The sequence below is a fragment of the Thermobia domestica genome, chromosome 8 (genome assembly GCF_964235325.1).
Source record: "Thermobia domestica chromosome 8, izTheDome1.hap1.1, whole genome shotgun sequence".
NCBI classification, from domain to species: Eukaryota; Metazoa; Arthropoda; class Insecta; order Zygentoma; family Lepismatidae; genus Thermobia; species Thermobia domestica.
The window spans coordinates 89,612,181-89,636,725 of NC_137461.1; the positions used below are offsets into that span (position 1 = coordinate 89,612,181).

The 24,545-nt window shown below is 35.2% G+C and overlaps 2 protein-coding genes across 2 annotated transcripts in view; both read left to right on the top strand.

Moving 5' to 3' along the window:
• Nucleotides 1-9,859, top strand: part of LOC145692211 (uncharacterized) — a 15,690-nt gene extending 5,831 nt beyond the window's left edge. The window contains exons 2-5 of the mRNA XM_081767506.1: nt 3,640-3,780; nt 4,159-4,309; nt 4,638-4,758; nt 9,770-9,859. Of these exons, the coding sequence (XP_081623632.1) occupies nt 3,640-3,780; nt 4,159-4,309; nt 4,638-4,758; nt 9,770-9,859 (503 nt within the window). The remainder of the gene's footprint in view (nt 1-3,639; nt 3,781-4,158; nt 4,310-4,637; nt 4,759-9,769) is intronic.
• Nucleotides 9,860-11,810: 1,951 nt separating this feature from the next.
• The window catches only part of psidin (phagocyte signaling impaired), an 89,540-nt gene continuing 76,805 nt past the window's right edge, over nt 11,811-24,545 (top strand). The window contains exon 1 of the mRNA XM_081768727.1: nt 11,811-11,957. Within this exon, the coding sequence (XP_081624853.1) occupies nt 11,897-11,957 (61 nt within the window). The 5' untranslated portion in view covers nt 11,811-11,896. The remainder of the gene's footprint in view (nt 11,958-24,545) is intronic.

Here is a 24,545-nt window from a genome sequence, read left to right on the forward strand (position 1 = left end):
GATTTGTAGTTACGAAAGCAAACTTAGCAGATGTAAGAAGCTTCGGGTGCACCGACATTGCGCAAATTTTCCCACGCTTATCTGTTGACACAGATAAAGCCTTAATGAGCAGGCAACAAAATTGGAAATTGCGAAAAAAATCTTGTGCAACGTTGCCATCATTACCATAAGTATATCGACTAATAAAAACAGTCACCAAAATGCAAGTCGTTTTAACAAAAAAAAAAAAATACAAAGTAATGGATAACAATAGCATTTTCAGTCATCTATATTATATGTGTGCAATGGCGTCGTTAGAGAGGGTGACTGGGGAATGTGTCCCAGTCATTCATTTTCCGTATCATATCTAACTGTAAGATTAAAACTGTAAGAATATAGTTATTGAAAGCAAATAGTTTTGAAATACTGTAAGGAAAACAAACATATATAAAATAAACAATATATATAAATATTTCTAGAAGTTCTCTTGAAATATCGTGAACAGACGTTCGACCAATCAGAAATAAAGATTTGTCTATATCTTCCAGTTTTGGCCAATCAGAAACAAGCACTTGTATACATATTTCAGGTGTGTCTACCACATATCTTAATAACTATCCTTTCACCTTTCTATAAATGATACTTAGATTTGCATTTGCGTCTTAGTTGTTCTTAGGTGCTGTGAGAAACATTTGTTATATATTACCTAGGTATTATCGTATAAATTGTTACAAGAATGAGTGGTCAGTGTATTAGAGATAAATAGGGCCCCTTGGCAAGAAAGCTCGCCCCCTTGAGTGATGCAGCAACTTATATCTACGTGTACCTCCTACATGCAGTTAGAATTCTAAAGCAGCATGTCGAATGTTGTGTCTCGCCGCGGTTTTCAACGAACTTAAAGAGTTCTGGTTTGGCCAATGGCCACCAATTAATATTGCTACCAAAGTGTTTACCATCCTCTTAGGTATTGATTAAGACCAATATCGTCTCTCTATGAATTACCGTTCCCATGATATTGGCCAAAAATGGCCGATTTCCAGAGATTTAAGGAGCATTATTTGAGGAACCGTAAGTCATAGAGAGGTCATATTGGTGTTGGTCAATATCTAAAAGGGTGGTAAATATTTTGGTAGCAAATAGTAACCGGTGGCCACTGTGCAACTGGCCATCAATTAATATCAGTACGAAAATGTTTAATGTTCTATTAGGGATTAACACTGATATCATCTCTCTATGACTTACCGTTCCCGTGATACTGACTAAAAAAGTTCGAATTTCTAGATATTTAAGCAGTCATATCTCGAGAACTATAAGTCATAAAGAGATGATATTTTGTTAATTTTTGCGAGAAAGAGAAGAGGGTGCGGATAAAAAGATTTACCTTTACATCTAGGAACAATTACAGCTATCCTTCCCGCTAGATCTCTCCATTCTTTTAAAGTTCGTTCTGGCAATGCTCTTAGAGCATTCTCAACTGTTTTATCCTGAAGATATTTACCGGACAGTGTACATTAGAAAGGTTTTGGACCTGAAATTGGTTTGTGGGCCTGAAAAGGGCCTCAGTTCTTTAATTACTGTGTATTTGCTTCACTCCCAGAGAGATAACAAAGCGTTTCCGTTAGCCGACTGTCGGCAAAGCGTGTTCAACGTATATGGCCAGAGCAAATGTTGAAAACATTCTCAAGATGGGTGCTGGTCCCTCCTTTGTTTGGACACGAATGAGGTTCGTGAACTGTACGTTTTGCTGTTTTAATGCATCTCTGATGTTATCTATGTTGGTTGTGGTTGGAACACCTTCTTCAGGAAAGCAATGCATCTCAGCAATTCTTCTCTGCAAAGCTTATTCTTCTCCGTTGTGCACTCTCCCAAATGTCACCAGCAACTGTATGTCAGACCTCCTCAGGTTCTGTTAAAACCCCGAACGAATTGCGGATATAATAAACCAATAATAGAACAAGCCAATGAGGAACGAGAATCACAACGAGCCAATCAGGATCGAGAATTAATCGCAAGTTTTAGTGAGGAGGGTAATATAAACAGGAAGCAATAAACTGGAGAAACATAAGTGAAACTTTCAGAATGGAGTTTACATTGACGAAAACAGAAAAAGGTGTACCTTGTGTATTAATGGGAGGCTTTAAGTATCGTTTCTTTCGCCAAGGAAAAAAAGGCTCAAATTGGAGGTAAGTTAATGTAGTACATAATTTTTGCATGTATATAAGCCTATAGCTTGCTAAGTTATGCAAAGCCTACATTAGTATTTTCAGTAGTCAGCTTGACCTATATTTTAGTAAGTTCTGTAAGCCTATATTAGTATTTATGCTAGTCAATAGGATCCATATATACTTTGTTAAAAGATGTAACACACTATTAGTATTAATGTCGGGAAGTTGGACCTATATTTTGTTAAGTGATGTAACCTATATTAATATTTATGCCATTCAGTTGCTTCTATACTTTGTTAAGTAATGGAAAGTTACATTAATATCCATGTCAGTCAGTTGGGTCTATATTTTGTTAAAATATGTGTCTAGTCCCTATTTTAATATTTATGCCAGGCAATTTGTCCTATACTTTCGTAAGTGAATAAGTAAGCCTGCATTAGTATTTATGTCAGTCAATTGGACCTATACTTTGTTAAAAGGTGATGGAAGATATAACATTTTTGCCAGTGAAATAGTGAATACATTTTTCTTTAAATAGTAAGTTTAGAACACGTGATACGATTTAATTATTATTTCCTTTCTTTCAGATGTACTAAGAAAAGCTGTAATGCTAGTATAACAATGGATGAAAATACAAGTGAAGTTTTAGAAAGGAAAGATATTCATAATCATTGTGAAGATGAAGATGGTGTTCAACGGCATTTTCTTAGAGAGAATTGTAAGCGACGAGCCACTGAACAATTGAACGAGAAGCCAAATAAAATTATAAGGCAGGAAGTTTCAAAATTGGAACATCATGACACACTTGATCATAAAGAAATTAAAAGATGCCGAGACGTTATTTATAAAAATCGAAGAAAGGTGACTCCTCGTCTACCCAGAAACACCGTAGAGGCTATACAGCAAATGGTTCAGAAGCAGGATGATATAGCAATTGACGGAGAAAGATTCATCTTTGTTGATGATGAAGCTAATATAATTCTTTTCACGTGTAAGAAAAATATCGAGTAAGTATAATTTCATTTATAACCATTAACTTTGAAATGAGTTTCATTTACAGCATCAAGAAGTAGAATAGGAAGTAGTTGCTTGAACAGAAAAGTTCCTTTTTCCGTCTTATTTCCAAATTATAGTAAAATAGTTTTTTTTTTTTTTGATTCTCACAAAATATATCGTAACATAGCATTTCACCTAACGATATGACACTACAGTCTTGTTTACTATTTTCTTTTCTGACACTAATCTTATTTTCTTTTCAGTTTTCTGTGTGAGTTCAGCGGGTTAGAAGTATTTGCAGATGGAACTTTCACTTATGCTCCTAAGCATTTCACACAGTTATATACAATACATGCATATAAAAATGGATATTATCTACCTCTATGTTTTGCATTTTTGCCGAAGAAAGACAAGAATACGTATGTGGCCATGTGGAAGATGATAAGAAACTTAGACAGTAGATTCGACTTGAAAATCATTTACGTTGATTTTGAAACAGCTGCTCACGAAGCCATCAAGAATGTGTTTCCAAATTGTGACATTCGTGGCTGCAGATTCCATTTGGGACAAACATGGTGGCGGAGGATTCAAGCCGACAATGATCTGCGACAAGCATATATGGATCCAAAATCTGAACTAGGTATTATTGATATTATTATGGTCTATTATTCTTTATTATTAATTTAATAATACCATGTGGACTTTGTTTTGTTATATATTAATACAGAATACAGTTGAAAATAGAATCTTATTCTGTTTGACTGAAGAATCTTAATTCAGTCACCATTCTTAAAAGCAAATAAACTGCTGTTCTAATAATGTACGAAATGAAGAAATTATAAAGCCAACAGTAAGATCCATCAATTTCACTACTTTCCCAATGCTTGCTTATTCTAACAAATTATTATTATTATTATTATTATTATTATTATTATTATTATTATTATTATTATTATTATTATTATTATTATTATTATTATTATTATTATTATTATTATTATTATTGCTTTTCTTACAGGTTCATGGATAAAGGCATTTTTTGGGTTGCCATATTTACATCCAACAGAAGTATCAGATGCCTTTACTCAACTAATATCAATGACGCCGGATGATACAGGGCATAAATTTTCCGATTACGTCCTAGAAAACTACATAGAAGACGGTTGCAAGTAAGTAGCTTCCTTTTGAATTTCATCTATAGTAGCACATGCTTCAATAACTCTTAATACTGCAAAAACTGTTGTCCTAGTTTGAACACAACATTAATGGTTGTGCTGATATGGTATTTTCTCTCAATGCAACTTAATTATAGTGAAATTTTCTTCTGTCTTCATGTAAGACGTAGATTAAAATGCAGGTTTTGATAGTTGTAAACAAATTACGGACCAAGACTATAAATATTTCTTGAATCTAGTGTTATAAATGTTTTAGTGTTTTATATAAATTGTCAATAATTGTGTGCATGAACTAAGGATCTTTTTATTTTATTAATTTTAGGTATCCACCTGTCATGTGGGCGTCTATACCATCCACGATGCGTCGGACGACAAATGGACCAGAAGCTTTTCACAGACATTATAATAGTCAATTTTACTTCCCTGCTCCTGATATTCATACGGTGATTTCTGCTTTGTTAGAGATCCAAACGGAAACTGCCATGAAAATAACGTCCATATTAAAAGGAATTTCAAAGGCCCAAAGACCAGCAGAAGTCAAAAGGAGCGAGTTTGTCATGAGGAAGTATGCTGAGTTCAGGAATTCGCAGAGAAACTATGAGAAGGCACGTATGACATTTTTAAAAGCTGTAGGATTTAAATTTCAAGCATTCAAACTGTAAAATGAAATTTTCTGTAAATAAGTATGTTGCTTTGTAAATATTAGAATGCAATAAAATATATCTCATAAAGGAATAGCTTTATACATTTCATTTCGATGCAAAATTTCACACAATTCCTTAAATCCTGTTGTTGGCAACGTCGCGGCGGAAATTTGCGCAATTTCAGCACTTTCTGCTCCTCGTTAATAAGACATAAATTACTTAGATTATCAACGATCTAATCTTTAGAAAAATTTGCGCAATGTCGTTGCACCGGAAGCTTCTGAGTAAGTGGAACCAGTTTTGGCCTATTTCCGAATTTCCTCATCCCAGACATTATATATAACTTAGCATTGAGAGTTCTCAAAGCCGTGAAATATTCAAATTCATCACCTACTCTTAAAAAGAACATACCAGAAGCATAACACAAAACGAATGTGATGAACCGCACAAATACACACACAACGTCGAGCGGAGCGTTAACTATTAAGAGAAAACACTAAAAGACTATTGTGAAAGAATAGACACAGAAGGGTTCTCAATCCCACCTTGAAAGCTTAAGCATCTACCAACCATCCACTGTGCTTTAGAAAGAATAAAAGCTGAAGTGAGAATAAAGTTGACTGTTTCACATGTGGCAGCAAGTACTAAAGCTTTCAGGAGAGTAATGAGTAACAAGTTTCTGCCTTTTTCCATTTATTTTTATAATATTTTTCATAGAAAACTGCCAATGCAAAACACAAATCACACGGAAAATTCACTATACCTCCTAAAAAAGTAACTTTTAGTAACAAATTTGAAAAAAAGTAACTTTTAGTGACCAACTTACAAAAAGTAACTTTTAGTTAAAAAAAAAGTGACTCGCCATGAGTCATACAAATTTTACGTAACAGAGACGCGAATGGCCATTCTCAAAGGAAAATGAAAATGATTATTGGGCAATACATTTTTGTATGTGGGAAAACTTCTTTTAACATTCTATATATGCTATTGGAGTGTACTTGAAATGCACTACATCACTAGATTTAAGTTCCTCCTCGATGCTCATCATGATAAAGCCTTTCCCTTTCAACACTCGATTACTGAAACATGATATTTATATCCTGAGTTACTGTCAAGAACATATTTAATTTAATCTGATATCCAGGGGGGGCGATCGGGGAGATCACCCTTCCCAGAAGAAGAAAATTTCTTGTTTTATATATATATATATATATATATATATATATATATATATATATATATATATATATATATATATATAAATAATATCCATCCCAGAGTTTAGAGCCCTTAAAAGTAGCATTATGACAACCCACCGCCCCCCCTCTTAGAATTCGGTCCTGGATCCGCCCCTGCTGATATCAACAAACCAGTTTCATCGGAAATATTTTAAAAGCATATTCGGTTATCCTAACCATATCGATCAGTTTGTTGAGAGGAAAATCTTCTTGAAGACGTGAATACAATAGTTGATGACGAGAATTCGAAATATGCCTTAATATGTGCTATTCTTCCTTCTATTTCACTACCGGATAATAGTTTTTTGTACACTATATATAGCCTTCAAGGAAATGTATTATTTATTTCACTATATGAAAGTTGTTATGACAGTGCACACAGGTATCGATCCAGTTATTCTAGCGCATAATGAAAGACTACGATGGAATGGAAGTAGTGAACTCTATGCACAGTTATTTTCACGGTTGACTAACACGTGATGCTAATTTCTGGAGCGATATATTGAGGGGTAAAAGTGGGTCTGAAAAGGTACGCAGATGCATGACGTCGCGTTGTTCCCCCGTGCCTATCTTTGCATATTGTAAATTTTTTAGGAAGTGGGGAACGCGATGACTGCATTCTGCCGCATTCCCTCTCACTTTTACCCATGGATATACTCATATATCTGTATTAGTACACCCAGTGCTGAGGTACTAAAATTTTCAGAGGGTGTACGCTGTTTTGTGATCATCATAAAAGACACAGAGGGTATTATTTAATGAATAATGTAAAACTCGTGTATTAATTAATTCAAATAACATATAGAGGATACATTACTATTTTATAGTCTAACAGCATTTAATCATATTTTCGTGATAAATTACGCCATTAATAACTGAAATGGGTGTAGGTATGGAGAAGGAACCAACTCACTCCGAAAAGGAACTTAACAAATTGCAGTCGATTTGCCAGAAGTAAGAAAATTGTGCCCAAATTTAACTCTATAAAATTATTAAATCATGATTTTTTTTAAAAAAATTAATAGGTTTTGTATTGCTCAAAGTTACGTATTAACATTGGCGTGATATTGAAAATGGGTCTAGGAAAATTCGGTGTAGGAAAATTCGGTGTAAGAAAATTCGGTGTAAGAAAACTCGGTGTAGGAAAATTCGGTGTACGGAAAACTCGGTGTGGGGAAATTTTGGTGTACGGTAGATTCGGTGTAATACATATTGAATATTACTACTTACAATAATTTACGACATTTCATATTGTGAAAACGAAAACCATATAATGTAACGAATAAAATGTTATTACCTATTTCAAGAAAAGCAAATTTATTTTTCTGCCTTGAGTCCAATACCTCTTGCATGTCTTTTGCGGGATATTACTATGAACTACTTTTCATCACACAATGAAGCTGACACTTTTTGTCAGAAATAAAACAATTACAACTATAAGTTCAGAGAATAGTTATAGGAACAACTAAAAAACACCTTTCCTATATAGTACATCATAGAACATATACAAGGTGATTCTTTTAAAACTCACGGATTTCATTTCGGGGTCTAGATTTTCTAACTGAAGTCCGATTTTCATGCGGTTTGTGGCAAATGATCAAGGAACGTTGGAAGATTTATGGAACTATGCTTACTGGTTTACATTCATTTGGGGTAATATAGGCCGCGCCTCTAGAAAAGCAGCAAATATTCGCCACTGTACCGAATTGGAATTAGGTGAGGTGCGGTATGGAGATTTGAGTTTCTTCGTTAGATGGTAACCTCGCGACGGTCAATAAGAAACAGGAAACTGGGCCTTCGTATTGAGAATTATGCTGTGCTACTGTACCAATATGATCAGGACGCAGTTACAATAATGTACTCTTTGGAGCAACGTGATTTTATCGTTAAAAAGATTTTAGAGGCCGGGATCTGTTGTTGCTACGCAAAGGGCAGCTACACGCAACTTTGCTCACGTTCTGCCCCAAACAGGAACATAATATGGTCGCTAGTGAATAAACAGGATCTCTTCTGAGTAAGGCAGGGAAGCATCGGACACCGCTGGCGGATGTTGTTGGACATAAAACTTAAAGATTTCATTTCATTTCACTAACACTTAATTTGTATATTCTCACTAACACTTAATTTGTATTCTTCAATTTCGCTTCAAATATCCAATATCTCATTCGAACTGTAACGTACAATGGCGAATATTTGCTGTTTTTCTTGCGGCCTGCTCGATATTACCCCGGATGAATTTAAACCAGTAAACATAGTCCCATAAACCTCCCATTCTCCCTTGATAATTTGCAACAAACCGCATGAAAACCAGACTTTAGTTGCAAATTCTAGAGCCCAATGAATCCGGGAGTATCACTCTGCATATACATATGTAAGATGCAAAAATATATTGATCAAAAAAGTCTTAGTGGAAAGGGCAATATAAAGCAGGATGGTTTTATCATATAATATTTGTACAAATAGTTTAATTCTCCTCCAATCAGACACTTTAGTTTGTTTGCCTTAAGGTAAACAAGTACTGCAACCCTATTGACTCCTTATTGACTTCTCCTCCAATCAGGCGTAGATACTTTAGTTGAGGCATTTATTTTTACACCTTTGAGTAACATAAATAAACTATGTCGTTTTTGAAGAATTTAAATTTAAATATTTATTTATAAAATATACATAAAATCGTCAGAACATTTTTGAAAAATCTACAATTTTCAACTTTACCCGTCTAGTAACCTACTTTTTTTTTTTTTTTTTGAAATATAAAATTCTAGGAGACATCCTCCAAAACAGCATAAAAACTTAAGTTTTAAATGAAATGTCGATGGTATCGATGATCGCTTCGCTAAATCACACAAACGGACATCAATAAACAAATTCTCGTCATGTAAGGGCCATGAAATGCTAAAATCCGTCGAAATCTAGAATTCAAATTATTTCACGATCACAATTTTTCAAAATTTGGTATAGCAGACAGTAAAAGTACGTTCTACACAAAGTTTGAACTTAAAACTAATACGCTCATTTATGCTCAAAGTTAAGTTTTTAATAAATACTACTGTCTACTACAACGAATCTTTCTTTACACCGAACATTCCCCACACCGAGTTTTCCGTACACCGAATTTTCTGTACACCGAATTTTCCTACACCGAGTTTTCTTACACCGAATTTTCCTGCTCCCATTGAAAATATTCATGCGTTAGTTTAAAAACACGCTTCTTCCATTGTGCGACAATACTTAGAGGACTGACTATATAAACTATACAATTTGTCCATAAAACTTTGAAGTGATCAGTACCCGGACATCGCTGACAGGGCCAGACACTGATAGTTAAAGTATATGGTTTAAATAGTGCCATGAAAACAGCTGAGGGTATTTCTGTTTCAGTCTTGTGACAACTCGTCGCAATCCAATTTTCTCTTATAAATGCCCTGTATTTTTAACATTTCAACAATTTGGACTCAATGTGTTCGGCATCCTGGAAATCTAACTCGATTAAGTTAAAAAAAATACTAATTAGGAGCTTTGCCTCCTAAAACACTATTACGTATATCACAAATACACTTTTATTTCCCAAGGTAGTTGATTCGCCAGTAAGAACACTAAATTTTGAGCCTTTAGTGGTCATTGACCGAACCGATGGGTTCCTCATTTCTCCAGCAGTCTGAGATAATATTGGCAGTAGTTTAGAGGGAATGTAAAATGAAACCCATATTTATTCCATTTATCTCACATAAACGAATCAAGTCTTCGTGATCTAAAAAAAAAAAAAAAAAAAAAGGTCGTTTCTTTCTTTGTTAGGTAGTAAGCTGTTCGAAATATTTTGATGGTGTTATCCTCAGCAGTTGAAGTAAGTTTCATACGGCTTTCTTCGATTCTCTTTGCCTGCGATTCTTACTGTATTTTGGAAGCAATTTTGTGGTCCTCTGATTCATTATGTTTCTTTATTTTATGTTGAAGGCTAGATAGCTGAGATGCTCAATTGTCAAGAGAGGCATCAATATTATAGTGGCTCCTTTCTTCTGAAATACGAATTCTTTCTTCATCAGATGAACAAATACTACATCCAAGTTTACAATATTCATCAACACTAAGCTAAACGTATTTCCCTTTGAAGTCAATCCACTGAGCTTCAGTCCAAACACAAGCGTTTTTTTTTTAAACTTTGTATGTTTGCACTAGCATAGCCAACTTCCAAATTAACTAATTCCTCTTCTTTTGATGGCTTATTTTTCTTGCACTCATTATCTAGATTTTCCGATTTTCTCTTAGAACTCAAATTACTTGTTTGCAACCATCGATACATAATTTTGTGAGCATGTAGAAACATTGTACTGCATTATTATACTAGTTCAAGATCACAAAGAAATTACGATAAACGTGTGTTATGCTTATTCTGTGAAGCATCCTAACTTTCCACAAATCACTCTTAGAATGTTATTTCCGGTCAACACTCTCTTACAGAATATATAGCATATACTTTCCCCATTATTTTTAATTTTTAAAAAATAGGCGAACTGTATTGAACAAAAAGGCAAAAATACTATTTTTTTCCACGGAAATTAATTCTCATATTTAAGAATAAGTTCTCGTATTTATAATCTGCCGCTGACGGTTGCAGAATGGAGAGACAATATAGGCCTATCACTCGGATACAACTACTAAATATTATTAATACGTAATAAGTGGTTATACTTCTTTCGCCACCTACTACTTTTATTACATGGTGAAAATTACTCAAGGTATCAGATCTAATTGCTTCTTCTCAGACTTGAACTGTTGGTTCGTTTACTTTTATTGTTACGGAACAAAAACAAAACAGTGTTGACGAGTAGGATGGAAATATGAATACCACAGTTAAAAAATGTATTTCACTGGTCAAATTTGAATGCCACACGTACTTGGAGAGACTTTATATATATATTTCCATTCTTTCTTTGCCTTCCGCCCTCTCTTTGATTCCTTTCTTTCTTGAGCATGTCAATGTATGATCGCAGTGTAGTTAGAAAAATATTTTTTTTCTTATGATTCATATATTGTATTGTATTGTATTTATTTCGTCCTTTTTTCATACATTTAGCACTGTATTGCAATGCATATGAAGTGGACACGTCATTTATATATAAACACAAAAGTAAAAAGAACAATAATAATGAAAATTACACACACTAGGTTAATAATTAAACATTACACCTTACATCTTATCCATTACATTTTGCATGATATTATTAAAAATAAAGTAAGAGTAATTATTACTTGCAGTGTATGTAGAAATCCTTGAACATATATCAAATGCTAAAAACAAGTAACGACACTGGTTACTGTAGATAATGTAGTGTATTTGAAAACCTGCTAAGAATATAAGAGAAAAAAGTGATATAGTCACTTTACCATTGGAGTCATCTCTTGGCCCGATAAATAAATAAATATAAACAAAATAAAAGTAGAAAGCTATACATCTTGAAGCAGAAGGTACACTATAATGACTAGGGTATACGGCGTGTACGGCCGTGTCACAGATCAACATCCCCTAGCCGTGTACCCTCGACTACAGCTCTGACTACACTACGTATCAAAAAGTTTGAGTTATTTTGGATACGGTGATATCTATTATTGCTCCATCTTGTACTCTCGTGTTTTGAAGGCTATGGTTCTTCCCGTATATAGTGCCATCTATTGTTAGTGGTTATAAGCAGTTCTTTAACATGGCAGGAAGAACTCATGTGGATAGCAGTGTGAGTGAACGTCGATTAAGGCCGATTTATGGTAAGGTTAATGAGTAATTGAGTTATTCTCTGAGTCAGACGTTTGTTTATATTTTTGTAACATTTTAAACACCCTTTGGTAGTCTCATAGAAGTTAGATATCGTGAATACATCTAAGATCACGCTGTTGAAAACAAGCTAGTTTGCTATACCGTATAAAAGTTCTCATTTTTTTTTATAAACATTTTTACTTCAGCACTAAGTAAATAAAATACTCTAATTCGAAGGGAATTTAAAGAATTCAGATAGTGCTGAAGATGGAGGCCTGTGAGCTAATATTCTGTGTTAGCATGCCGCTTATAAACAAACGCACAGTGCTTTTCTACGGAATTTGAATGGAAATCTAGTTTTCGTAATTGCTAAAAGAGAGTTGCAGATTTTAAAACCAAAGTTGTGCTTATACATTTTTTCCAGATAATTTTAGCGCGTACAGTGTAATACTGTGTTCCTTTCTGTTTGAAAGAGCTACAGTATCAAATTATAACTAATAACGAGTAGCAACTCCCGATGTAATTGGAAAACATTTGAATTTTTATTTATTTGCTTTCTTTTTTTCAATATAAGGAAATGATTTTATTTTCACTATATACTTATTTAAACTTTCAGATACCTCGGTGCTGGTGCACAATAGTCCGTCAGCTTAGAAAAGATTTTTTTTTTCTTCAAATAGTTCCTTAAGACGTTCTGGCCCAAACAATTGTGTACAGATTGATAATATGCGTACAAACTAATGTGCTTCCCCAATGTATAAATACACGGCCTGACGTACGCCGTAAGAACGACAGTGCGAAATAACCGACTTGTGCTAGGTGCCCCTTAAAAGCTAGCATGTTATCTAACCGAGCCAGGGTAGGAGTACAGCACCGGACCTACGCGGGGGTGCGTTCGTATGCAAGGTTCGACAACACTGGCACGCATCCATTGAGTCAACGTGACTTCTGATCTACCTATACCAATCTGTGCGAAGCCGTATTTTAGAACCTTCCCGCGTCCCGTACTAGGAGCAGGCGCGTTAACGACAGAGTATGCGCATAAACTAGGATAGTCCTATATATACTTGATTACGCATAATAATTACATAGATGAGAGCAGAGTTTACTTTGTGCCGACCAGTGACTCCATAGTATAAGTAGTAGTAATGGGAGTGGGAGTAGTAGTAATAGTAGAAACGGTTTAGAAGCCCCGCAGGGGTTGGTTGGGTTCTGTTCCTTCTTAACTGTTGCGAGAACCAGGTCAGATGAATCGGTTCCAATCACCGGTCGGCACAAAGTATACTCTTGCCCTCTGGTAAACATAAATTACAGGTTTCTACATCGTGCAGAAACTCCGTCGTTAGGAATTAGTATGTTACACAGTCGTCTTTGATTTGCACACACTCACTTTAACCCTAATACAGCCCTTATTATAATGGTTTAAGCTACTAACATTACATTTGCAAACATTAAATACTGGTTTCCTTCATTATGCAGAGATATTCCAACAGTTTAAATAAGTATCCTGGACAATCCTCTCTCATATGCACTTACGTTTTTAAACCGTAAAATTAGGTCTGCTTGTTTTGTGACGGACTATTCTGCACCAATACCCACATCTGCGTGCTATCTTTTTAAGGGGAGGGGTACTTTAGGGTTTGCTACAATTGGCCCAGCTAGGGCTGTTCTGATAATCGAGTAATCGATAACAATTCGATAACATTTCAAAACAGTTTCATCGATAAAGAATTTTAATTTTATCGAACTTTCGAGACTCCCGAAATGTTCGGGACTCTCGAAGTGTTCGGAGCACTCAAAATGTAAGAAACATTAGACAACTTCGAGACACTCAAAACTGTTCGAGAATCTCGAATTGTTTGAAAGCAGCTAATACAGAAATATATCAATATGATCGCATTTGTCGAGTCGCTTGAATATTTAGAAAAGTTCGGGATTATCGGAGAGTTCGAAAGAAACGATGTATTCGAGGTTATCATAGTTGTATATGATATGTATTACATATATGCAGTGTGTTCATTTTATAACTTCTCTCCTTAGCAATGTAGTGAAGGAAAAGTTTTTTCCCCACAGATGTGTACAAGATTTAGCAGTCTGCCAGAAGAGAGAAAGAGGAAGAGAAAACATGCATCACCCGAATGGAATTGGAATCCAAGACAACATTAGTCTACTAATAGTCACTTTGCCGATTGCGCCAATAATGGGGCAGGCAGAAAAATAATTTTACATATGATTTCGACAAATACAACTTTGCAATAACTTATCAGATGAAAAAAGTTGTTTGACTCGTTTGGCTGTAAGAAGAAATCTTTGGAAAGGTGAAGGAACCGAACTGTTCATCACTACTTTTGATAATACCCGAAACTTCGATAATACTCGCAATGTCGATAATACTCGAAATGTTGATAATACCCGAAACTGATAATTTCAGATGCTCGAACGGTTTCGAGTAACCGATGAAAACTCGATAAATTTTCACTCCCGAAGTTCGATAGGTCTTCAGCTTTATCGAACACGCCTAGGCCCAGCCCAGAAAAACTCGGCGATTTAAGAGCTGCGATTTTAAGAGCCGTTTGAAACGACACGTTTAGTTGTTGATTTACATTACAATGTGTCCAACGCAGCAGCAACAGTTTTCATCTACCTCTCCAGATGCAAAACCTCGGTGTAAAACCAACATTGTGTAATTTTTTGATATCGATTTATCAATTTCTTCTTTATGTTCGAGAGTTACTTCTCTATACTTGTGGTCGTTGCCAATGAACGTTTTGTGATGAGAATTCAATTGAGTGTCATTAGGAATCAGCGAGATCATCTTCTTTTTTTTTTTTTTTTTTTTCTTCCAGAAGTCTGACGTTTGCTTCGAAAGTATTTTTGTACTTCAACAATATGCTTGAGGGCTGAAGTGAAATATGTTTTTAAACTAAATGTGAAAGATGGGTTGAGTACCTGTACATAATAATGTGCAGGTAATTTTCTTTTAGAATTTTCCACATTTTTAAAATTTTGTTCTCGTTGTCCGTTATCAGTACGAAAACCTTAATCCCAAATTTCCCTTCACATTCTGTAATTGCAGATTCGACTACAACCGCACACTAGCGTGGTTTTTTAAATACGGTATCGTGTACATTTAATAGAATAAAATTTGAATTCCTGTATGTATGCTAACCCCTTGTATTATATAGTTTTGAACGCTGGACCAACCATCTAATGTTACAACAGTTTATTCTGTTAACTGTACTTCGATTTCTTCTGTAGCTCGATCTAACCGTTTTCCACCAGTTGCTTTTGTGAAATGAGAATTTTAACCAGGTCTCAATAGGTCGATCATTGTTTTAAACTGATTTAATTCGCAACATTGAAAGAAATGTTTGCTGCATAGATAAAAAATGCTGTTGCCATATCTAATATATACTTTTGCTTTCAGTGGTTTTTATTACAAATTCACTCGTTGAACATTGCACTTTACTAAGGGGAATTGGATTAAGTCGGCGCGGTCAATTAATCCTCAGGCGACTTGAAAGAAAGCGGAGCACTATTGAAGTAATTCCGCATGTTAATTTGTTACATGAGAGGAATATTTCAACAAGTTCTAGTTGAGGGTGGTCTTCCGATTAACTAATGAAAATAAAAAGGGATGTTGCAATTGTTTTTACCTTGCATAGAAAGCGATGCACAAATTTAGTCAATACGTTGTTTGATCTTTATAGCTACATATTTTGAATTTTAATATGTTGGATTATTTTAAAATGTCGACTTTAGGAGTGTTTTTGTCTTATACATGAAGTACATATTAACAGAATATATCCATTAGGGTGGGCCGAAATTTTTCTTTTCAGATATTCAGGATTGAGCAGTTATCAAAAGTTGTGTACTGGTACGAAATGAAGCCATATCAAATATGTTGATTTTAAAACAATATTTAACCGGGCCCCCGTGACCCTAAAGTTCCTAATTTTTTGTTGAAATAAAATGAATTTAGGTAATAAGAACATTTTTCCAGACAATACTATTAATACATAAAACATGAAATACATGGTTTTATTATACGCAAGTAGCTATTGAGACCTTAACTAACTTTCATAACTACCATATTAACCACGAAAAACCTTCGTGTGAGCCCAGCTCAGAACTCTCAAACTTTAAGAGAATATCACTTTTTCGCATTTGGATGCAAAATGCACAACACTGGCTTTCCGAAGGCGGCGCTTACATTGCTGAATTCAAATAAACTAGAAACGATATGGCTGCGAGCCTCTCTTCCTGTATTGTCTTGCCTTCGAATTAAGGATATGACTTTGAATTATAAGTCAAAATGCAAAACGATCATTAACCTCATTAAGAAGTAAGATACCTCCATTAAGAGCCAAATTAAAGAAATTTAAGAACGGTGCTCAGAAGTTATTTGATATTTTCTCTTGCAAATGCTGCGATAGAGTAACCTGTAAGTGTGATAAATCAAATTAAATACCGCCGTGGGAGCTCATATTAGATCAGAGAAATCAGACAAATGACGAGTTGCAATGTAGATAAAGCAGAAACCCATAGGCTCAAAAGAAAGCATGACACACAGATCGATTATGATGCTGCGGTACCAAATACAAGAGGGTTACAATCGTTAGCCTCAATCACGCACTTGGAACATACATTAAGTGCTTCCATCCCGAATTCAGACGATGAAAAGTTCGCATGGAGCTATCGTTTAGAGAATAAAATCTAAAGTAAACCTACATAAACCATAGTGAGCCCTAAACAAATGAGTACCGCCAAAGATTTAACAGGTGTCTCGAATAAGTCGGCTGCTAAAATTGTATCCGCTGTTTTAGAAGATATTAATTTACTGAACAAAACTAACCAAGACAAGGTAGTAGATAAAACCAGAATCCGTAGGAAACTAGAAAAAAAAAAAGTTACAGTGTAAAGCTACTAATTTTAAGGGTCTATTTGATGGCCGAAAATACCAAACTATAGTTCTAATTGACAATTGCAGTAGGCAAAGCACTGAAGAATATGCGAATTATATCGATTTGACCGATTGGTCAGAAGTAATAGGAACGAAACCTCTAATTTTGGCTAACGTATCAACAGAAGAACTAACCGAAATGATTGTAGAAAAAGGAGGTTTCACAGTTTGTCACGTTCCCCTTCCACACACAGGCTTTGGAGAGGTGTGTAAAGGTAGTAACAGAATCTTCTTCAGAAGTATGCGGTAGTGTTGCACGAGACTGTTATATTCGCGCAAAACTGGAAGCACGAAACTATCTACCAAGCTTCGAACATAAATCTCAATATTTTGTTCCAAGATTCAACTAAGGAGCTTTAAGTAAGAGGAAGGTGGGTGGGAGGAACTCGCTGTGTAGCCATCTCCACGTGGTGAGTTCTGAGCTGGTTTGGTGTTTGATGGTCAATTTTTCAATCTTACCTTATGTATTTGTGTCCATACTATTATATCTACTAAACACCAATCAGACGAAGAGCTGGACATCAGATCAGAACATTTAAAATCTGGGGTCAAGTTAAAGTATTAGTAATCTTAACCAATTTTCTATACATACTTAAAATAATGGTATATATATTAAAAAAATACAAACTAAATAATACTTTTCGGACCCGCAGGTCCTGGTGAAATATTTTTATCTGCCTCTGTTTTGGGAAAGAAACATGGCATTATACAACTTTTGCACGGTACTCAAACTTAAGTTTCTGAAAACAAATATTTCAATAATATTTTCACTACTCACAACCATATTTTTTCAGCATTAACGTTCTTTCGGGCTCCCGGGGCCCGGTTAAATATATTTTTATCCGGTTGTTTTGGCAAAGAAACATGACATTATAAATTTTGCACGGTACTCGAAGTTAACTTTCTAAAAAATATATTTCAATAATATTTTCACTATTTACAACTATCTTTTTTTTTCTTTCTTAATAAACGTTCTTTAGGGCCCCCGGGGTTCGGTTAAATAACTTTTTTCCCGGCTCTGCTTCTGTGAAGTAACATAACATTACACAACTTTTGCACGGTACTGAAACTTAGCTTTCTAAAAATATATTTTAATAATATTTTCATTGGTCGCTACCTTTTTTTCAAAATTACTGTTTTTTCGGGCCGCTGGGGCCCGGTTAAATATCTTTTTATCCAGCCCTATTTTGGTGAAGAAACATAACATAATATTATACAACTTTTGCAAGGTACTCAAACTTAACTTTCTATATATATATATATATATATATATATATATATATATATATATATATATATAAAATAAATCAATATTTCACTGCTCGAAACTATTTTTTTTTTTAAATTAACGTTCTTTGGGGCCCCCGGGGCCCGGTTTAATATCTTCTTATCCGACTCTAGTTTGGTGAAGAAACATAACCTAATATTATACAACTTTTGCACGGTACTCAAACTTAACTTTCTGAAAATATATTTTAATAATATTTTCATTGGACGCTACTTCTTTTTTTTCAAAATTAGCGTTCTTTCGGGCCCCCGGGGCCCGGTTAAATATCTTTTAATCCGGCTCTATTTTGGTGAGGAAACATAATATAACATTTTACAACTTTTGCACGGTACTCAATCTTAATTTTCTAAAAAAAAAATTTTCGGCCCACCCTAATATCCATTTTAATAAATTCAGCGATTGCAACAACGCGTCCCGTCGACACCACACTCGTGCTGTTTACAGCTTGTTTGAAGTGTTATCAATACGGTTAGGGTAAATTTTCTGCTTGAGTGCAAAGGAAGCCGGTTAATAACTACAAGGTGAGGCAATAGTCTGGATACATGCCTATAAAAGTCGAACAGTGTGAGGAATCATAATGTCGTTTGGTATGGGGTGTCTATAGGTGGGGGCGCAGCTTAATAGGAGCTATGGCGACAGTCTGACCTCTTGAGATCCGACATCTTGGAATTGGGTTGTGTTTTTCAAATTGGAAGGGGGTCATGTAGCATATCATTTTACACTGCCTTTTTCTGAGGAATACACCTATGCAATACTTTTTGTGATATCTTTATTTGTGTAGGAGTTATGACCTGTTAAAGTTTGGGACACCAGTCAGAGTCGGCATTAGAGAATACCCTCAATATGACCTCCATTGCGCTGGATCACAATTGGAGTCTTTTGTTAGTCCTGCTGCACACATCGCATTATCTGTGGGTCAGCAGAGGCACACGCCTCCTCAATACGCCGGCAGTGATGGGTTACGTTGTTGATTTTTACCTCATACACAATTGATTTCAAATGACCCCGCAGATGAAAAGTCGAGGTGTGAGATCAGGGTGTCGTGGTGGCTATTCTATAGGACCCCTCCTACCTATCCAGTGACTTGGAAATTGTTCGTCCAGATACTGTCTGACCTCAGTAGCATAGTGAGGAGGTGCACCGTCCTGTAGGAAGAAAGTTGATATTGTTAATAACCGGCGCGTACTGCGCAGTGGACTTTTCACAACCGATGCTACAAGTGCTGTTCAGTCTCCTCAACTGCGTGTCTTGTCCGCCGTAGATCCTGTTGCACGAAATTTGTCCAATAACTTGGAAACTATCATATGTGGAATGTTATTACTCTCAGGATGCCGGGATTGAAGTCAGTAGCACTCACTCTGGTACTTCGTCTACCACTCATTGTGGATCACCTACAACGATAAAGAAAATTGATCACCTTGCGATTTTAAACTTGAACAGGTCATAACTCGTGCACATATAAAGATATCACAAAAACAGATTGCACAGGTGTATTCCTCAGAAAAAGGCAGTGTAAAATGATACGCGACGTGATCCCTTTCCATTTGAAAAACGTAACCCAAATCCAGGATGTTGGATTTCAAGATGGCCGCCGCTGTTGCCATAGCTCCTATAAGTTGCGCCTCCACCTATAGATACTCGACATTATAATTCCTCACACCGTTCGACTTTTATAGAGATGTATCCAGACTTTTGCCTCACCCCGTATTTGATCGTGGCAAGTATGTATATTAGGAATGGAGTACTTTGGGTCTGAGGAGGGAGAAACACTGGAAGCAGATTCTTCTGTAACAGAAGATACTTCTAAGAACTTTTCCATCAGATAGGATTCGGTATTTAATACTTCTTTCACTAGCTTTACACTTAATCAAGTGGGCGTTTATTATTTCAATTTTACAATTGATTTTACTATTGCAGTATTTATATTTGCACTTTGAGCTCCTCTCAAGTTTTAAACAATTAATTCCACTTATTACTAGTATTGAAATTATCTCCATGAAAGTGATTATAGGCTTTTAGGTGGTAAATGCGAGACTTGCGCGTTGAGCATTAAAAAATACAAAATTAATCTTAAATTACATAGCATACATGAGTTAATACTTAACTCTGAAGAGCATAACTCTTAACGATATTTCTCTTGCACAATAAATGAGAATAAAATGCACACTGCTAATACTTGTACTTAATTCTTAGCGAGCTACGATTGCAAATGATAAGAATAGAACTATTGCAGTATATTAGTCAACTACCGTGTAATCTGGGCTGTCCCGATAGGATAAATGTAAAAACTACATTAAGTATTAGATTGTGTCTTAACGCACAAAGAGTGAAAAAGTGACTGACTGGACGGGGATTCGAACCCGGGACCTCCGGCATACCGTGATGATGCGTTAACCACTATGCCACCCAGTCCGCTTCCCAAAACAACTACTCACTCTCGAGGTCAGTGCTTTCCACTAGGACCACGTGGGTTGCACTACAGACTCCTGCTGTACTTGGACAATCGCTATATCCATATACCGAGCATCTATGACGGTTGTGATTTCATATATTAATGAAAGAGGTAACAACCGATTTCTTTTTAAATACACCAGTCTATAAGACAAAAAGAGTAAAAAGGCGAGCGACTGGACCGGGCCCTCGCTCACAACCACCGTACCGATGTCTCAACCAATCCGCTCCCCGGAACAGCCACTCACCCTCGAGGTACGTGCTCTTCACTCGGGCCACGTGGGTTGTATTACAAGACCACTACTGTGCTTGGACAATCCTAGTGTCCATATATTGAGCACGTATCCCGATTGTGATTTCATATAGGTATTAATGATAGAGGAAACAGCAAATTTCACTCTAGAACGAACAAAGAGTGAAAATCTGACTGACTGGACTGGGACTCGAATCCGGAAATTCATAGCTACAGAGGATTTGTTGTCTTAAAAAATAGGTTATTTCCTCTTTCATTAATATCTATATGAAATCACAACTGTCATAGGTGCTCAATACATGGACATGGGATTGTCCAAGCACAGCAGGGCTGTTTCATTTCAAATCGTACAACGGGTGCCCATCGACCATTTTCAATTCTTATGAAAAAAATATATATTAAAGATAGACATGACCAGAATACAGAAACAAAATGGTTTTGGTCTCTGATGATTTGTAACAGTGTTGCAACCTCTTAATCACCACATATATTTACTTTTTCAGCAAAGTGAGGAATTGACGTTTTGAAAGTATTATTGAGAAAGAACAAAAAGTGCCAGAAATCTTTTTTGTTGTTTATTTTATACTATGTTTTCAATTCTTCCAAACCATACCAAACACAAACATTAGAGGTGTAACACAAACCGTAGCAAAATGTTGAACTTAGAAAAAACTTTGTTGTGCACATATTTCGGATATTTCCTGTGCCTAAATGAAAACATATTTGATTTGTTTTATGCTAGGAATAAATACTATGGAAACATGATATTACAGTAAAAATATTATTTCCTACCTATCTGTACACCACAAGTGAGAATTTGGCATGAAAAAAGTGAAAATTTCAAAATTTGATTATTTTCAAAAACTAATATCTCAAAAACCCCATCTTGAATTTTCATAAAAGTTACATAAAGCGTGCACATGACATTGTTCTCCAGTTCTGTAAAGGCAGACTTGGTATTATTTTTCTGTAAACAGAGAGATTAATTTTTATATTGCACCTTTCACAAGTTGCGAAATAATAGTAAAGTAGTGAACAAAGTGTGGGATTGGCAATAGTGATGTGAGGTGGAAAATTTTCTGTTCTACAAAAAATCAGTAATCAAGTAACAATTCCTCAGCAATCATAAATCATTCGTGTACAGAAATGTAAAAAAGTGAAAGATCTTTTAAAGAATTTGAAAATTTTCATGGCTCAGACAATTTTCAGTACTATGTAGGATTTTTTCATGAATCGAAATATTTTGTCTTATATGGAAAAATTGAATAACTTTTTATGAGTTGGAAAATTTTTATCATTTTGAAGCAAAAAGTAAAACAACTTTTTGTCAATCGGATAGTTTTATTGCTCTGTAGAATCAAGTGAAAGGGATTTTCATAGATCGGAAAATTTTCATCACGATATAGAAACAAGTGAGAAACTTTTCATAAGCCGGTCAATTTTGTATATTATGTATAGTGATGTTAGGTGGAAAATTTTCCACTATATTTAAGTGCACATTGAGCTACAAAATTGAATTTCTGTAGAGGAAAGTTAGTCAGCAACAAACTATAATTTTCAAATTAGCTTTCGGGAACCGAAAAATTTTCTAATATTTCAAGTTGGGAAGTAAACTTTTACACAGTGTTTTTCTCTCTCCCTTCATCTGCGAGCTCCTTCGTTGCTAAGTGGTTAGCATGGGAGACCTGGTTTCGATTCCCAGCGGAAGCTCATGTAGTTCGGATTCCACGTTAATCAATTGGTCCCGTCTTATATAGTCTCGCTGCTGAAAGAGACGTTAAACTCAATTCAACTCCTCTCTCTCTCGCTCGCTCTGTGTGTGTGTATGCAAAGTGCAGAGAACATGAGTTCGTAGAGTACAAATATCCAATTCTATTATTTAAAATTTCAATTTAATAAAAGTCATGAATGTTTTCCGATTCATAAAAACATACTCCACTTATTCCTACATCGTTCTTTAGCCGTAGAATTTATTGGTAATAAATATTGTCTTAAAAAGTTTCATGAAGTGAAAATCTAACGATTCTTCATTTCAAGAATGTTTCAAAAACTTCAATGCGTTCTTCCCTCAAAATCCACCTATCCACCTCTGCTCTTACAATATTAGATTTCGTCAGTTTAATACGTATAAGACGGTTTCCTTATAGCTTTACTACTACTTTTATAGATTTACATTCTGCAACATTTATAAATAAGTAGATTATATATATATATATGTATATAAATAGAGAGAAAGAGAGAGAGAGAGAGAGAGAGAGAAACACTATGTAAATTTTTACTTCCCAACTTGAAATATTAGAAAATTCTCTGGTTCCCGAAATCTAATTGGAAAATTATAATTTGTTGCTGTCTAATTTTCCTGTATAGGAATTGTATATCTCAATGTGCAGTTAAATATAGTGGAAAATTTTCCACCTAACATCACTATACATAATATACAAAACTGTCCGGATTATGAAAAGCGTTTTCACTTGTTTCTACAGAGCAATAAAACTTTCCGATTCACAATAAGTTGTTATACTTTTTGCTTCAAAATGATGAAAATTTTCCGACTCATAAGAAGTTCTTCAATTTTTCCATACGACACAAAATATTTATGAAACATTGTTTCACTTGTTCCTACATAGTACTGAAAATTGTGAGCCATGAAAATTTTTAGATTCTATGACGATCTTTCACTTTTTAACATTTCTATACATGATTTCAATAAATTTTATGAATACTGAGGAACTGTTACTTGATCACTGGTATTTGTTAACAACGAAAAATTTTCCGGAAAAATATAGAAGAAAATTTTTCACCTCACGTCACGGATAAACAACGATGTAGGAATAAGTGGAGTATGGTTTTATGAATCGGAAAATTTTCTGAAAAATTTTCAGTTTCCACTGATTGGCAACACTGCTTTTGATTTAAATTCCACATTCAAGGTATTAGATCACCATAGTTACAATGTAAGTAAATATCTTGATCAATCACAGGTTCAGTAATTACAAAGGCTTATTTTGTGTAAGCGCTCACCAGTGTATCACAGCTGTGCAAAAATGTCTTCAGTAAGCTTTAGAAGGGCCGCAGTGGCTCAATGGTACAGCGTTAACCTCTGGTGCATGGGTTCTCTGGTTCGATCCCAGCTCGCGCCAAGGGAACTTTGTGGTGGACAAACATAGTATGCGTTGGTTTCCTCCGGGTTCTCCCGTTTCCTCCCATTTTCTTCATTGCACCATTTCATTCATTTCTCATCATCACCGTCCCCTTTTAGTACAGTAAAATTAGGCAGAAAAACACCTAAACCCGGGCATCCAAAAAACAAAGGTTTGGCTGTTCCAAATTATTTATTACCCTTTACTCTAAGTGTGGTAAAAAGTCTCCGCAGAAATAGTGTCGGGTTTGGGAGAGGGAAGGGGTAGAAGGGGTAGATTAGAAAATTATTTTTCTCTTTGTTAAAGATACAGTTATATATTTTTGCTCCGCAGATGTCTCTAAATTACAAAATCTCGACATTTCCTCTGCGTATTGTTATTTTTAAATCAACATGCAGCAATGTTTAAAAAATGTAAACGACATTCTCTTGTGTATCTACTTTACCTTTTACGTTTAAAAACCTATTTCTGATAATTTACTATGTCTTCCAAACTAAGGCACAC